Below are 15,940 nucleotides of genomic sequence, written 5' to 3'. Positions count from 1 at the left end.
GTACAAATACAGACACGCACGTGCTTACCTATATGTACACATCAGTCCATTTCCAAAGGAAATCGAAATCCATTCGAGAGATAGCTTTAATTTATACCGATCCCGTGGCCGGAGGAGTCTGAGAAACGATAAAACATCTCGAGGAAGCGGGAAAGTTTCGCGTCAAGTCGGACGCCGATAGCAGCCGAATCGATTTTCAAGCGACTGCAGCAATTTATATTCGAGCAGGCCGAACGTATACCCGTGTCATGAATTCGCCGGTTTCTTTCGAACTTCTTTTCTCGAACTAATGTTTCTTACGCGTACAGAAGGGAACGCAGACGTTCTCCGCGACCGTGCTATCAGCACGGCGAGTTTCGCGACCTTTAAAGACTAAAGTTCGCGGTATTCAGTGTAGATTAGATTTATGGACAGTTAGAGGAGAGTTCAATCTCCTGTGGCCTGCGTGCTGATCCTTCGTGCAGGTGTTTCCACACAAAACTGAAATATCGTGACTTGGATCTATTAATGAACCGTGAATTTTGAATTGTTGGAAATTTAAAGTGAAATTCTTTTAGTGTTTTTGTAGACAATTTATTGCAGGAATTTGCGAAGAATTTACCCTTGGAATTTATTTTAAGAATTTACTTTCCTGCCATTCAATTTGCCTTCTTTCTTTTTTTTATTTGATGAAATTCTTTTTCGAAAAGTGGACTGATGTTTGAAGACACTGGTGTTTTTCTGAAAGATGTGCTAATAGGTGACACCCAGTGGATCGTAGTCTCGTGCTGGAACGAAGAATTCCTGGCAGCGAGCTGTTCGCTCAAATGTCGTTATTTCTGATGCACAGCGGTTCGTTCAAGGAAATTCGTGGAACTGTTCGATTCTTCGTTAATTCGACCCAACTGGCCGAATTTGTCTTTGTCCCATGTCACGTGTCGACGCAGCGTGGTATGCGCAGGATGTAGTATGCCTTGAAATTTTTAGTCTCGTCGATCTTATTTGTATAACTATATCTTCCAGAAATTTTGTTTCTACCTACGTTGTGTTTCCTTAGGAAAATATTCTGAGAAAATTGCTGCAAGTATTGTTGCAATCTTGCTGTTCTCGATATTAAAAATACTGTAGGGAAGAATCTTAATTAATCTTAATTAAAATACTTTTTGGTGTATGAAAGCTTCCTTATTTTTCATTAGAAAATGAGAATTAAATTTTTACGATCGTATAAATAATATCGAATAGCGTATTATCTTTCCTCGTTCGAAAATGGGAAATATCAATGTTGAAACTCGAAAATGGCGTGCCATCCAGAAAACTAAATTCGCTTTCTATTATAAAAACAAAATAAGGGTTTCTAATTGACACGCACGATTCTTTATTAGATTAATAAATTCTATTTTAATTGCACCATTGACTAAGAATTGTACATGCTTTGTATGACACAAATACGAATAATTACGAGCAGTAGCATATACCGTCGGTTATTCTGTACGCTTGTAAACGTCGACAATCTGTGTGAAAAAGTCGAAATGGAGTACGATCCATCAAACGTAAGACGTGTTAAAGCCAGAAGTAAACGTTTGAAACGCAAACAAAATCCTTGTAAAGGCCACTTTCAGCTCGTACAATTCTTTCGACACGTTTCACCGTTAAAACGATTCTTAAACGATTTTAAATTGAGCACAATCGAATGAAACAATTCTCAAACAATCTGAAATGAAATATACTCGAAGAATGGAAGACGGGATGAACAGCATTCGCGCGCAAGTTCGAACGAAGAGGCAACGTGACTCGCGTTTTAATTCACAGCAAGCGAAAGTGCGCGTCGAACGACAGTGCAAGTTTCCAACGATAGCGAAAGCTCCGTCGGCCACAGCTGTAAAGCTATTAGAGAGAGTTTTGCAGCGAGAGTGGCGCGGAGCGATGGAGAACCGGCCGCGAGATAGCGACAGAGCTATTGCTCTCTCTATGTACCGGCCATTATGTGCATCCACCAGCCGTGCAAAAGCTGGCTGGCGTGCGCGCGCCAACAGCACACGTACATATTCACACACACATACACACATGAACATACGTATAGAAGCGTAGCATTGCTCATCGTGTGGATGTGTACTTACTCTATGCACTGCGAATAAGAGACAGAGAAAGGGAGAAAGAGAGAGAGAGAGGGAGAGAGGGAGAGGTTGTTAGAAGGACAGAGAAGGGTTAAATGGCGGTCGATATCTCACAGAGGACCAACATCGCACCGCTTTTTGACGATGGCTTGGAACCGCTTGCGAATCGCTCACTCATTGAATTCTGCAGAAGATTAGAGTTCCTTTTATTCTTGATTGTTTTTTTAATAATGCGCGTATTAATTTATTGTACGATAGTTTCATGTTATTCGATATTTATCGATCGAATATTGGATTAAACGAGGGTGGATTGTATAAGAAAGGAAGCGTTAGGTGGTATAGTAAATGTACTTCGATGATAGTACAAACTAAACATTTTAGGGTGATTAATTTCTTAAAACAGGGTGGATCAACGATAGAATAAAATAATATAAAATATGATTATATATTTATTGGTTAAATCATATGGTAGAATATTAAAGTTTAGGAGTCGTGAAGTTCTATTTAATGCAATACCTGTATGACTCTTGCATAGAACACCACGTTCTATTCTGCAAGCTATTATACATAGTATATGTAACGTAACAACTATGCTTTTAACGTACAATACTATTTCTTTCGTCTTAAACATTCAAAATAATCTCTATTTCATTTACCATGTTAAATTGCGCGGACCTTGAACCAGCCATGAATTAACAATACTGTAATATACAAAATATGAATATTATATTTCCAGTACTAAATCGAGTACAAAATATACACATTACGAAGACCAATGACGAAGAGTGACTGTGTATTTTTTATAAAAACAAAGAATGGTAGAACGCGAAAAGCTCGTAGCCATCATCAGCGGTCTAAGCAACGCTGAATGAACCGTCCGGGGACTAGGGCACAACATTCGCGGGTATCAAAGCGAGCGAGTAGGTGTGCAGACACGCCGAACGTAATAGTAACCTTGGCTTAGCGATGGTCACGTTATGGTAACGTCTATGACACGTTCCCACGTAGTCGCGTGTCACGTTCTCGCTTACGATCGCCTCACGTGACCATGGAGAAGGGGGAGGACTCAATGAGCCTCGTCATCGGGGCGTTTTTATCTCGAAACGCTGCGTTTTTTCCGAAGCAACTCGTCACGAATTTCGATCGTCTGCCAAATTTCTTTTCCTTTTCTTTCTTTTTTTTTTTTTTTTTTTTTTTTGAGAAAATTTAACGATGCAGCAAAATATTATTTTCATCGAAATCTTTTTCGTTCTTTGCGAGAGGTTATAAGAATTCTTTCTTTCCTTTTCTGGAGGCGTTGAAGTGTACGAAAAGGATGATAGAAAGTGTGGGAGTGTGATGTGAAAATTGTTTATTTCTCAAGAGGCTAGAGATAACTACGATGGCTACAGAAAGTATTTGCATATTTGACTGTAGCATTTACATACTGTGCTAATTAGATCCAAATATATAAGTAGAACTTAATCAGATAACACTTCAGTAAAGAATAAGGATTCGTGCAAGTACATTTTGTTGCCATTGTGTATTCTTTTTGTTTCTGAATGTTGAAATGTTCGTCCCAAAAAGCGTAAGAGTGTGTAAAGTGAAAATGATCGTTGTGCGAAGTTATGAATGAGAGACGAATTATAAAGATATTAACTGTCCTATAGATTTAGTTGTAAAACGATTGATTTTAATATCGTGTTGTGTCTTTCTGTTGCAGATCGTACAAATCAACCGCCTTCTAACAAGCCACATTAACCTCAAGTGATTTCTATTTTCTTACGAAACGCGAAAGAAGTAATTAGTGTGTTTATATCGACGTAAAACAAAGGAAGAAAGGATAAAAGCGAAAAGAAAGAAGAAGAAGAAGAAGAAAGATATTCCAAGAGCTTAAGTTCAGAAGAAGACAAAGCATTAAGAGCTATAGTATCTAATTAGTGTACAAAGTATATCTGAAACAAAAAAAAGAAAAAATAAAAAAAAGTCCGCCAGTGCCAAATCGAAAGACGAAACTAAGGAAAAAAAAAACGAAAAAGGAAAGGAAACAGAGTAAGAAAGCAAAAAAACGGAGAAACGCGTTTAACACGATTGTTGTACGTTTAAGAGCAGATTTAAAAAAATAAAAGACAAACGAAACAAAAGGGAAAAAAGAAGAAAGAAGAAGTAAAAACCGTAAACCAAAGAATCTACCATTTCTTTTTTTCTACTAATCACTCAGCGAGCTAACGATATACTCACTAACCAGCTAGACGAGCGGCGATCTCTTCGCGAGCAGATTTAATTAGAAGAAGAAAAAAAAAAGCGCAAAACAGAAGCATACGAAATAAGTAAATGAAAAAATCTGACCGACAAAGTTTTCTAAGCTTGTAATAAACAAATTTTACGTGATAGGCAAACTAAAAGTAAGGGTTGACGTTCTTTTTTTTAAAAAAACAAAAAAAAAAAAAAGGAAAAAAAAGGAAAAGTAAAACAGACGCACCTACTCTTAAAGAGCGCGTATGAGAATATCTAATTAAGGAAAGAAGAGTCCCATCCAAAGCGAAAGACAGACGGAGAGAACGCAGGCCGCCCTATATATCCGGAAAAGGGGACTCGCATATAATTACTCCCAGAGAAACCGATCTACTTCAGTTCGTAGCCTAAACCTGTTGAGTACAAACGACAGAAATAGAGTTATAGAGAGCGAGAGAGAGAGCGAAAGCGTACGTACGAACGAGAGAACGAGAGCAAGTGAGAATAACGACAAGAGTGAACGCGAAAGAGGAACGAAAAAGAGCTCTAAACGAGAGGCAAGAGGAAGAAATTCAGGAAAATCACACATACACGCTGATACACATCGATACACACCGATACACACGAAAAAGAAACACATACACCGAGATAACGCAAAGGTACGAAGCTAGAAAGAAAGGCAACACCAGCAGAGAAAACACACCAGAAGAATCGTTAGGAGAAACCCGCGTTTCAGTATCGACCAACGGAAGGTTTGAGGCACGGAAAGGCATCGATAGAGAAAGAATATTCGACCCGTTCTCCCAGATGTCACGGTGCTGTGGAAACGAGTCCCGAGCACGCGTCGAGCAAAGCGGATAATCTCGATAACGAGCGTCCAGTCACGATCGTGGAAAAACGAACGTCTATAAAATCACCCGATAAAGGAAACAAGATCGAAAGATCGGAAATTCGTGTGCGTATACAGCCGCATACGCACCGTATACTTTTTCGTGCTGTCGTTGATTTTGTCCCGGACCAGTGTCAGAAACGTAGTATTCTCGGAAGCAGAAAAGTAACACGACCTCCTGCGTGCAGGGGGTTCACGTCGAGATGACGTGGCGGGGAAGATGAGCGCCGAGGTAACGAAGGAGGTCGTCGCCACCGAGAGGGTACCAGGAAGCCCTCCGGCGGCGGTCGCGACCTCGCCGAGCTCGGTCGGTCCAGGTGATCCGGCGCGTCACCTGCCGCCATTCAGCAGCTTCGCCGGGGACAACGCGATGGACAGCTCGACAACACTGACTACCCTTCACTCCCAGGACGTTGGACTCGGTCTGACATCCTCCTGGGACTACTACGAGGGACTGACGGGTCGCTTGATCGATTCACGGGGTGAGGTGGTTCTCGCCAGCCAGTACAGGCCATGGGAGTCGAAGAATGCCGTTGGTGGCGGTGCGCCGACCGCCGCGCCAGCCACCGAAGGTCTACCCAGCTTCGCGAGTCAATTTACGGCTCCTAGCGAGGCAGAGCCTCAATTAACCGCGCTCACGCCATTGTCGCCAGCCTCGATATCGCACTCTCCACCTGTCACGTCGGCGGTCGGCCTGCCTAGCTTCCACACGCTTGGTACGCCGCTCCCAGCCCCGCATCCGCATAGAGGCAGCGTCGGTTATCCTTTGGTACCGGCTCCCGTTCAAGCTAGAGAGGTGCCGGCGCTTCAACAGCAGCTACTCGACGAAAGGCACATTCAGTTGCTGGGTTCCAGTCCGGTGCAGGCGTTCCCGCCTCCGCCTCCTGGACATCCTCATCACACGGTGTTAACCGTGGTGAAGCCAGAGTATCCTCAGTTGCATCACGCCAATTTCCAGAACCCGATGTCCACGGTGCTTGACTCGTCACCTACATCCAGGCCGATCGGCATCGACGGCAGGAAAAAAGAGCGTAGAAAAATGCGAGCAGGCTCGATGGAGTCCGAAGACAGCGCTGGCGCCGGAAATGTCGAGAGTTCCGGGCAAGTAGCCGCGGTTTCATCCACTGCGAACAGGGGAGCCCATCACCTTGGTGGCGGCATGGCCGATGCCGACGGTGACGGCGGACTCAGCGACAAACCGGCCAAGAAGAAACGCAAGAGATGCGGCGAGTGCATCGGATGTCAACGCAAGGACAATTGCGGAGATTGCGCGCCATGCCGCAACGACAAGAGTCATCAGATCTGCAAAATGAGGCGGTGCGAGAAACTCACCGAGAAAAAGGTTAGTATGTTTTATCAATCAATTTCCTTTTCATCGACGAAGCTTGGAATTTTCACCATCACTTATCGATGGTCTATGCGAAATCCTTTCGTGATTAGCGACATGCGAAGATCGTTCGTCAGCCAAAGTGAATTTAAACTTAATCTGATTAGAATGGAATATACGTAAAACAATCTACAGACTTGTATAGAGCAGATATTAGTTATCAACATTTACTATTTTAACATTCAAAGTATCCTTTTCCGATCGAAGCACGTTGAAACGATCGAAACGTGATATTTCTTTAAACGGGTCTTTCGTAATTTACTAAACAGTCCCTAGATTTTCGTTTGTAATCATTCTTTGCTGAAAACTTCTCCCCTTTAAAAAAACACATCGGCGCGTAAAACACTCGGAAAGTTACAAATTCGCTGTGTCTGGATTCACTTTCGCTGCAAGAGGAATCCTGTTGCGCCGCATGCGTTCGCGCCCGCGTAACTGGAGTAATTCCGCGAGAACGAGCGGATCGAAAGGGCGATGAAACGAGCGCGAAAATGAAGGTGGTCGGCACGCGACATCGTTCGAAGGGTGGGGTTGGTTGTCGGCCCGTGTTTCCCTTGAAATTCGTGAAAATCCAGGTGCACGCGGCGCCCGTTGGGAGAAAGGGGTGGCGCACGGATGCCAGGATAGGATAAACACTGGCATACAACCGCGTTATAGAACGCTCCGTGTATATATAGATAGAGGCTGAACTTGGCCCCGATGCCTGAATGTGCCGAGAATCCCAGAGGGAAATACAGAAATACAGATAACCGAGGTGGTTTATTATTGTAACGACATTGAATAGGGGGTTGGTGGGTTGACTGGCTCGTTGGCTGGCTGGCTGGCTGGCTGTTCGGCTGTTCAGTTGCTTTTCCTAGCGACGGATTCGAACTGTGCTCAAAAACCAGCATTGTAAAGTTTGTTCTCATATATTTTCCCTCTGCTGGTTTTTATTCCTAAGAAATTGTTGCGCTTTATGAATTTTTATTGCACTCGAATGGATTCTTGAACAAGAAAGAATATTATCGAGAGCTGGTGACTCTATAATGTGGAACAAGTATTTTTATTAAGTATTTAAAAGGAGAGATTGATCAATTTAGATGTTTAAAATAGATAAATATTCGTTTTTGTTAACGTGGTACAAGTGTTTAAAAAGGAGACTGATCAGTTCAGATTCTTAAAATAGGAAGGAGCTTTCCTCGTGATTTTTTGTTGAAACAACGGGAATGATTTACTTCCTTTTATTTATCAGAGACGTTGCGCTGCAAGTGGAGGTTATCGTCAATTATGCGTTTGCAATGCTACGGTTCAATTGTTTGATACCAAAGAGCTACACATATGGAAATTATTAAAAAAGAAGGAGACTGTGACGTTCACGTTGATACAACAGAAAATCACATGCCATTCTAACAACGTCGATTTACCAATAACTTGCCGCAAGTTGATTATACCGAATGCACTGCTCCTCGACTACCGATTCTGATTAGAACAGAAAATTGCATTCCTCGCCGTAACAACACGGTCGCAATTTATTTGCAATCGTAAAACATTTCGTAAGAGACTGAGTTAAATATTCTCAGACCCATTTAAATTTTATCGAAACATCTGCAATAAAATTTTCTCAGAAGTATTACTAAATAATCATCGAACAATTGTTGAAATTATATTACCAGGAAGTAATGAAATTTCTCAAACATGTAGACAAACGATTATCAAAATAGTGAACCTTTTCAATCCCTCTGCAAAATCTATACGATAGGAGATATTTAAAATATCTTTAATTACGTCAATTCGATAAGATAGTCATCGAAAAGTAAAACTCTAAAAAAATTTCGATACCCACGTTTAATCTTTATTGAAAAAAAAAAGTATACTTTAGAACAATTCTATTCGATAGGATAATGGCATCGAAAGCGAGAACGAGCCACGAGTAGACGTGGAGAGTTCGTTTTGAAAACTCGAATGCACGAGGTCATTGTACTCCGACGCGAGTCAATTTAATGGCAAAGTCGCGGGCAAGCGTGTACAGAGCGGTGTGCAACAAACAGCCGCGCGGCGTCGCCGTCTCGTAAGCAGCTCCGCTTATCGTAGGGCAAGTTCAAGGCTCGTCGCGGGTCATAATAATCGCGTATCGAACTCAGACTCGTTCAGAAACAAACGTGTTGTTTGCTGCCGATACGGCCTAGCGCTACTTCTCTCTTTCTCCTTTCTCTTCTCTGCTTTCGTCTCTCTCTCGCTCTCTCTCTTCTCGTCACGATAAAACATGCTCGCCTAGCAATTAAAACGAATCGATTCGTTCCTCGACAAGCAAAGATTTCTCATACTAATCACGTGAAAATCGAGAAGTCGTAGTATTTCATTTAAACAATATTTTTTTACTCGATCTTTCTTTTCTTGCGTAAGATTTTTTGTCCTTTCTCTTCTTTTTCTTTATTTTCTGTGTGAAATGGAACTGCGATAAGAAAAGCATTCAGATCAATGTTCGGCAGAGAATCGAACGGTCGGTCGTTGATACTGATAAGAGGAATGTGTTCTATGAAACGCGTTTATCCGTTGGGGATTCTAGAGATGTGGGTGTAAAATGAGCGATGTTAACTGTTCTTAGCAATCGTCCAGCTAGATCTGCCATTTTCCATCGTATCATTCATAGTCAATAACGCTTCTCTCTCGCGTTTCAGTAACAGCAATTTTGCTGCATTATAGAAACTCAACAGTACGCTAACATATATTCAGTGTTTCTTAGCGATTAGATCGTGACATACGTTCGAGAAATGTTGTTTAAATATTTTGAAAAATATTGAATCAAACTTCTTTCTCAGCTTTCCTAATAAATTACAACTGGGTGGAATTGTAAAACAGTTAAACTTCCTAAGTTTCTTAGAACATATGTCGCACGTACCATTTTAGTGGAAAGTTCAACAGATCGACGATGATTTTCACGAGTCGTCGACTCGTAGTTGCTTCTTGTCTTTATCGTGCCACTTTCCGAGAGCTGACCTTAAGTGAGTCACTGACAGCTATTATCGTGACTTTCACGGACAGCCGTGCGTAGGCAGAGCGCATCTCGTGATGAGCCGCGATTAAACGAGAAAATTGTTGTTCCGCTCAATGATAGCCTGTCGAGTACAAATAATATGCGATTCTCGAAATCGATCACTGAATAACCCGTCACCGTATATGCATCACCTTCGTTGCTCCATTATGCCGCGTCAATGACAACCGATTATGTTAAACTCCTCTATGTTCTACATCTTGCTAGAACAGGAACGTGACGTCTCTTCCCTCCAATATTTCATAATAATCGCAACAGGCAGTTGAAACTGGGGCATCCCGATTTTTTAGACTTCTGTCCCTTGCAGTAGGAAAAAGAACATCCTTATTTTGTCATTCTAATTAGCTAAGATTTATAAGAACGTGTAAAGTATTTTTAATAACAAATTTAATCTTCTATCAAATAGCTTTTATCTCTATCCCATTAGAAAACTAGCAAAAGAAAATATAAATAGCACAGAACTATCGTTTTGTAGAAATAATTAAATAAAAAATGATGCATTAATATCGCGATAGTATTAGAATCGTTAGACGATTATGACAATTAAATTCCAAATGTCAAATAGCCATGTGTAATGTCAAATTCTGTGGTGCTTTTGATTGTAAAAAACGAACAAGTTGCACATATAACACTTCTCCAAACATTTCGTGATCTTTACGAGTACATTGAGACAGCGTCGACCGGTTAGGAGTTACGAGCGGGACGACGCACGACAAAGGCAAGGTAAAAAAGAAAAAAAAAGAAAAACAAGAGGAATGGGAAGAGATGCTCGGATGATAGATGGGCAGCGGCACGAGTCGAAGGCCCCGACCGGTATACAAGCATTGCCGTCACAACAACCCACACCATCGCGGATCTTAACACCCTCTTTATCCCGAGGGAAGGCTCACCCCCCGTGTCTTTCTGCTCGCGAAACAGGAGGCCACCCTCGAGTTCATCGTACACCTGGCTGCTGTCGAGAGGCCATCCGCGATGCCCCAATTTTTATCGCCTTTCTCACTGTTTTGACCCGCTTCATAACCGAGGGTAAACGATTTTAACCCCTCAAATTCCTTCACAAGTTCTTCTCCCTTTTCTTTTTGTCACTTTCGTTTGCATCTTTTTCTGTTCTCTCAAACGAATACGTGTATTTCTCGAATAAACAAGAAGCTTGATTCCGACTGGAATTGAAGATGAAAGACGAAATCGCAATCGTGCAATTGACGTATTAGCTACGTTCTCGGATATCGGTTAACCCTTTGAAGTATTTTCTTCTTTTCCTTCCTTTTCTTTTGTGTAAAAAAAAGAGAACGAGATGTAAAGGTTTTCTGAAATGGAAAAGGAAGATAATTTTGATGGGTTTGAAGTTGAAAATTGAAGGAACAAATCGCTATTATGCGATTGGTGTAATAGTTTTCCATCGAACAACCCTTTGAAACGTTTTCTTTCGTTTCCTTTTCTTTCGCGTGAAAACTTGCATTTCCGGGATAGAATGAAAGAGAAAGTTAGTCTCGGACAGTTTGAAGTTGAAAGTCGGAGACGGAATTGCGATCGTGCAACTGGCATGATATCTTCACCCTCCGACATCGATCAACCCTTGAAAACGTTTGTCACTTGTCGGGTTTCGCTGCAATTGGATCGATACGTATACTCTGCGGAGGAGAAGTATCCCTACGCGCGAACCGGTTAATTGGCTGCATTGTCGCCTTTTTATGCCAAGGTTGCAACGATAAGTTATCGAGGGAGGTGGGTCGAGGCGCGAAGAATTTTCTTAGACGTTGATCTTACGAAGGGAAATAATTCCAGAAGCTAAGAACGGAGAAGTCGGCTTTGGTCTTTGGTTTTGTTTCTAATATGATTCAGTGGCAGTATTTGGTAATGCTGTTGACACCGTAAAGAATGTTTCCTTTTAAATCGTAGAACTTTAAGAGCTGTCTTTTTCGGAACTGCAGAATAATTCAATTCCTTTTCACTATCAAAAATAGGTATTAAACTCAATTTTCCTCAAGATGGAGACAATTTCGTATTAAAGATTTCATTCATATTCGTAAAAACACTTACTTTCTTTCACTTTCTGCCTTGCGTCTTGCACCTTACTGTGTTGAAAACGTAAGATGTAGCTTAGAATTAGAAAGAATATATATTATATACACTGGACGAATACTTGCTGTAAAGACAAAATTGTGAAAAGAACATTACATTAAGGCGTTAATTAACATGTAAATGCAATAACAAATACAATCGTCTATAAATACTTTTCGTAGCCACTGTATATAAATAACCACTTGTGGAACACCCTGTAGGTATTTACTACGTCGTTGCTACAATAACAAGAAAGATAGATAGTCCGGAGGCAACCTAAAGAAGTGTCAACGCCCACGCCGCCTCTTGCGCGGTATTACGTCGTGTTACGTCGCCGGGAGCGGCGATTCACACGTGCCGGTCGAGAATCGCGCGTTGGAACCGCCGGGGGCAGCGATCTTCAACGAAGATCGCATCAGTGACGTGCGATACGCGGCGCGTTTTGCGGTCTCTTTTGCGGTCGAGTTTTCGCGCGATTCATCGACGCTACGCTAATGGTATCGCTGGAAAGTTCTATACGTGACCTACGCGAACGAAGGCACACGCAGCAGGTTCTAGAAATCGCTGGACATCATGGGCGGAGCACGACATGAGGATCAAGCAGTGGGGACCACAGTTGAATCAGCCTGGAGCAAATGGGTAATGGGTGACCTCACTGACAACGTGCTCGTCCACGCGCTTCGTCCATGTTTTGTCACGATTTCTGTCCTAAATATTGATATGAATTTGGGAAATGACACAGAAACTGGCAACGTTCATGCGAATTCACATTTGTGGAAAGTGGAAAATATCGTTTTGTGTACATGTGATATAAATGCTGCACGTATTTACACGTACGAAATTCTCATCAACGATAACAATTTTTGCAGACAGTTTACTCTGTAAAATACCAGTTACCAGTGCCATACGTATATGTGTGACGTTTATGGATTAATTGTAATTGAATTTTAAGACGCGAGGCAAACGGATAGCTATATTATAATTAACGTGTTCTTCGTTAAAAAGAATACAAATTGCACGCGATATTGTTGGGGTATAATATGTACACATCATCTTTGTCAAATAGTGTTTGAAGTTCTATATACATTAAGTAGTTCAATTTATTATAGTATAGAAAATCATTATAAGAATATTATCACACTCTTAGACAAATGAATGGTATCATTTGATCAAGAAAACAATTTAAAATCGTATGTGTACACCGCGAAACCTATACATTCCAATCCATTAGAATCCGATTCCTCACACGGTGCTCCAACTCCGCCAGCAATCCACGGATCATGCCGCTCCATTTCCAAACACATAACCCATTCCATCCTAATCATCATAATCATCAATCACCCTCCCTATTGCAATCAAACAAAAGCACCCTATCAATGTCACCCGGTATCGAGCCGAAACATAGTCATCGTTCAATTTCCTCTGCGATCAAGTAAAGTCAACAAATCATGAAACACGTTTCGTTTTCGCTTTCCAAGGCCGTGGAAAAGTGAATGAGCCGTTTCTCAACGTCTTCCCAGGCCCGGGTAGAGTTGATTGGCCTGATGTACGATAACCCTGAGGCAATTGCAGCCGGTTATCGGACACGGTTATCGGTTCGACGAGTGAAACGCGCGCGAATCGTCGGATCCGACGCCGTCCAGTAACCGAACACTCGCCGGATCCTCTTTCTCTCCTCTTTGCTACCGTTGACAGGCTTCGTACAGTTCGATTTATCGAGAAACCGGAACCGAAAAGCCCGCCCAATGCCGATTATTCGGTTCGCGTTCGAACCAGAGGGAGAAACACCCCTTTCCGCGGATCGATCCAAACCAATCGACCGATCCGTCTACCATTCGATGTTCTTTTCTTTCGGGGTGGATGAGGTTGCCGATGATGGATGAATAAGAGGATTTTCTTTGTAATTTTCTTTGGACTTTTTATAAGAGAATGACGTGGAATGGTAATAAGGAAGAGTTTTTTCGATGGTTTGGAAAGAGGACTTGATTCGTGAGATTATGCATTCTAGTTTGAAGTCATAAGTCATCATTAAGACTACGAAATTTGTCAAAATGATGGAATTCGGATTATCCTTCTTATGGTTATTAAAGTATGATAATTTTGCAAATTAAAGTTTCAACATAATTAGATTCAGATTAATTTTATAGATTTACGTGTAATATATTTAAGTAATTTTTAAATTAGTAATTCTAGCGTTAGTGGATCGACTATTGAGAAAATTTTGTACTTTTTCCCTTTGTATAAAAATACCAGAGCAGTATAGGCAAACGTGTAACGATAATTCTTTGATATCTACAAATACGTTTTTTAAACTAATTTTTTTTACTTTTACTATTGCTAAAGTCTCCATTTACATACGCCAGATTTGCCATGATTCCTCTTCGTTTAAGCTTATGTGTTATAGCGTATAATCGTTCAATCGTGTTATTATCACTTTAGCATTGCAATTATCTATTAACGATCTTTGGGAAACATAGAAAATTATTCAAGTTCTCATTCGTTAAATAAGATTGGCAGCAGCCTCTCTTCTGTTTCTATTAAATATTTTACAATTTTGTTATATACGTATATCATCATTCCGTAGAATTTTCACTCTCAATCCTTATTTAGTTTTTACTCGATTTAGGATTAAAGTGGATCGCATTAGGGTTAAACGATGCCACAAATCGGTTAACGCGACGAAAAGTCGATTTTCGGAAGAGGGAAAAAAAAAATTCAATTTCATTCGTGTAGCAAATGAAGCGAGCGATTAAAGAGCGTTTCGATTCGACGTCGGCGCTTTCGCGTTTTCACCGGGTTTTTTTTTTTTGTCGGCAAAAGGGAGGCGCCGAGGTGCGCCCGCGCGCCTATTTCGTCGTAATAATGGATATTGAGAGCCTGCCGGGGCACAAGGGATCGATCGAGCCGCGGAAGTCGAAAAATTCGTCCCACTTCCTGACCGCCTCTCGGCGAAACGTCTCGCAACGGTGAACTACTCCCTGCCCTTGCCTCCTTTGCTCGGATTCCTTGCTTTCTCTCGTGCTCCTTCTTCGCTCCTTCCCTTTATAACATCTCCCGACATCGTTCCATCGTCTATTTTTTAGTCACTTTCACTTTTTCCTGCCACTTTACGACCATTTTAGAAACCATCAATGATATTTAGCAGGTAAAGAATAGAATAAAAGAAAGTACGTATAGTCCAAAATTAAATGATATGTTAAACTGTCGTAGTATGCCACTTATAATCTAACAATACCAGTTAAAGATTTAAGAAATAGAGGAACATCCTACAAATGTACTGTATAGTCTTACAACTAAAAGGAATTTATTCGCGCTACTGTATAATTTTGATTTCAATCGAGAAGCTAACTAACCATAATTATAAGGCAAACTGTGCCTCTAGCATCAGTAAAAAAAGTCATCTTTGAAAAAGAAGAATTTATAGAACGAAGAACTTGTTCACCTTGTCGCGTAATTTTCATCTCGTTCAGAAAACACGGAAAATGTGAACCGATTGCTCGCTTCACTCCGTTCATTCTGCGAAAGGAAAAATCGATTAATCGTCGCCCAGGACAATTGACTCGATTAAGAGACGCGGACTTAACATTTCGTATAAATTAACACAACCTCCCCTTTCCTTCCTCTCTCCTGCCGTTTTCCCTTTCTATCTTGGTAAAAGGGAAAACGGTGAAAACTCGATTTTCCTGGGAGAGAGGCAGGCGCGAAGACGTTGCGACAGCGAAATCGCGCGAGTAACGATCGACCCGGCCACCTTGCCAAGGGAATTTCGTCCTTGGTACACGGGCCGGGTTCTCCGGGACGCGGCCTTCATCAGCCGAGTGTGAAATCCAGTTTTCGTGGTCGTTAGCCGCGGTTCGTCGATCCATTGCGACGATGGAGCCGCGTCTAGCCAAATTTCCCGAGATTTTACGATGTTTACCGTGTTTTCGATAAAACCTTTTCCCCTTGCATAAAAATATCAGAAGAGCATAGGCAAACGTGTAACGATAATTCTTTAATGATAAAATTACAAACACGTTTTTTGAACTAATTGTTTTTACTTTTACCGTTCCTCAAGTCCCCATCTACATACGCGAGATTTACCATGATTCCTCTTCGTTCAAGCTTCTCTGTCAGAAGATGTGGAAGACAGAATACTTGTTTCTATTTAGCGTAACGGTAGTTACACACAGGTGATTGTATCTTTAACAAGGCCAGCTCTTTAACATTTGACAATGGAAAAGGACGAAAAGAGATTCTCTCTGTAAAGAAGAGTGAAAACATCGCGA

At 41.4% G+C, this 15,940-nt stretch overlaps 2 protein-coding genes across 6 annotated transcripts in view; one reads left to right on the top strand and one right to left on the bottom strand.

Moving 5' to 3' along the window:
- Positions 1-12,727, bottom strand: part of LOC132916653 (endoplasmic reticulum transmembrane helix translocase) — a 61,467-nt gene extending 48,740 nt beyond the window's left edge. The window contains exon 1 of the mRNA XM_060976838.1: positions 12,723-12,727. The gene's annotated coding sequence lies outside the window, so the exon portion shown is untranslated. The remainder of the gene's footprint in view (positions 1-12,722) is intronic.
- The window catches only part of LOC132916617 (methylcytosine dioxygenase TET), a 143,970-nt gene that overhangs the window by 11,473 nt on the left and 116,557 nt on the right, over positions 1-15,940 (top strand). For all 5 annotated transcript variants that reach the window (XM_060976789.1, XM_060976776.1, XM_060976758.1 and 2 more), the window contains one exon: positions 3,796-6,538. In XM_060976789.1, the coding sequence (XP_060832772.1) occupies positions 5,417-6,538 (1,122 nt within the window). In that variant the 5' untranslated portion in view covers positions 3,796-5,416. The remainder of the gene's footprint in view (positions 1-3,795; positions 6,539-15,940) is intronic.

This window comes from Bombus pascuorum, chromosome 1, assembly GCF_905332965.1.
Source record: "Bombus pascuorum chromosome 1, iyBomPasc1.1, whole genome shotgun sequence".
In the NCBI taxonomy this organism is placed as follows: Eukaryota; Metazoa; Arthropoda; class Insecta; order Hymenoptera; family Apidae; genus Bombus; species Bombus pascuorum.
The sequence above is the reverse complement of the archived record's forward strand: the minus strand, read 5'-3'. Positions and strand labels throughout refer to the sequence as shown.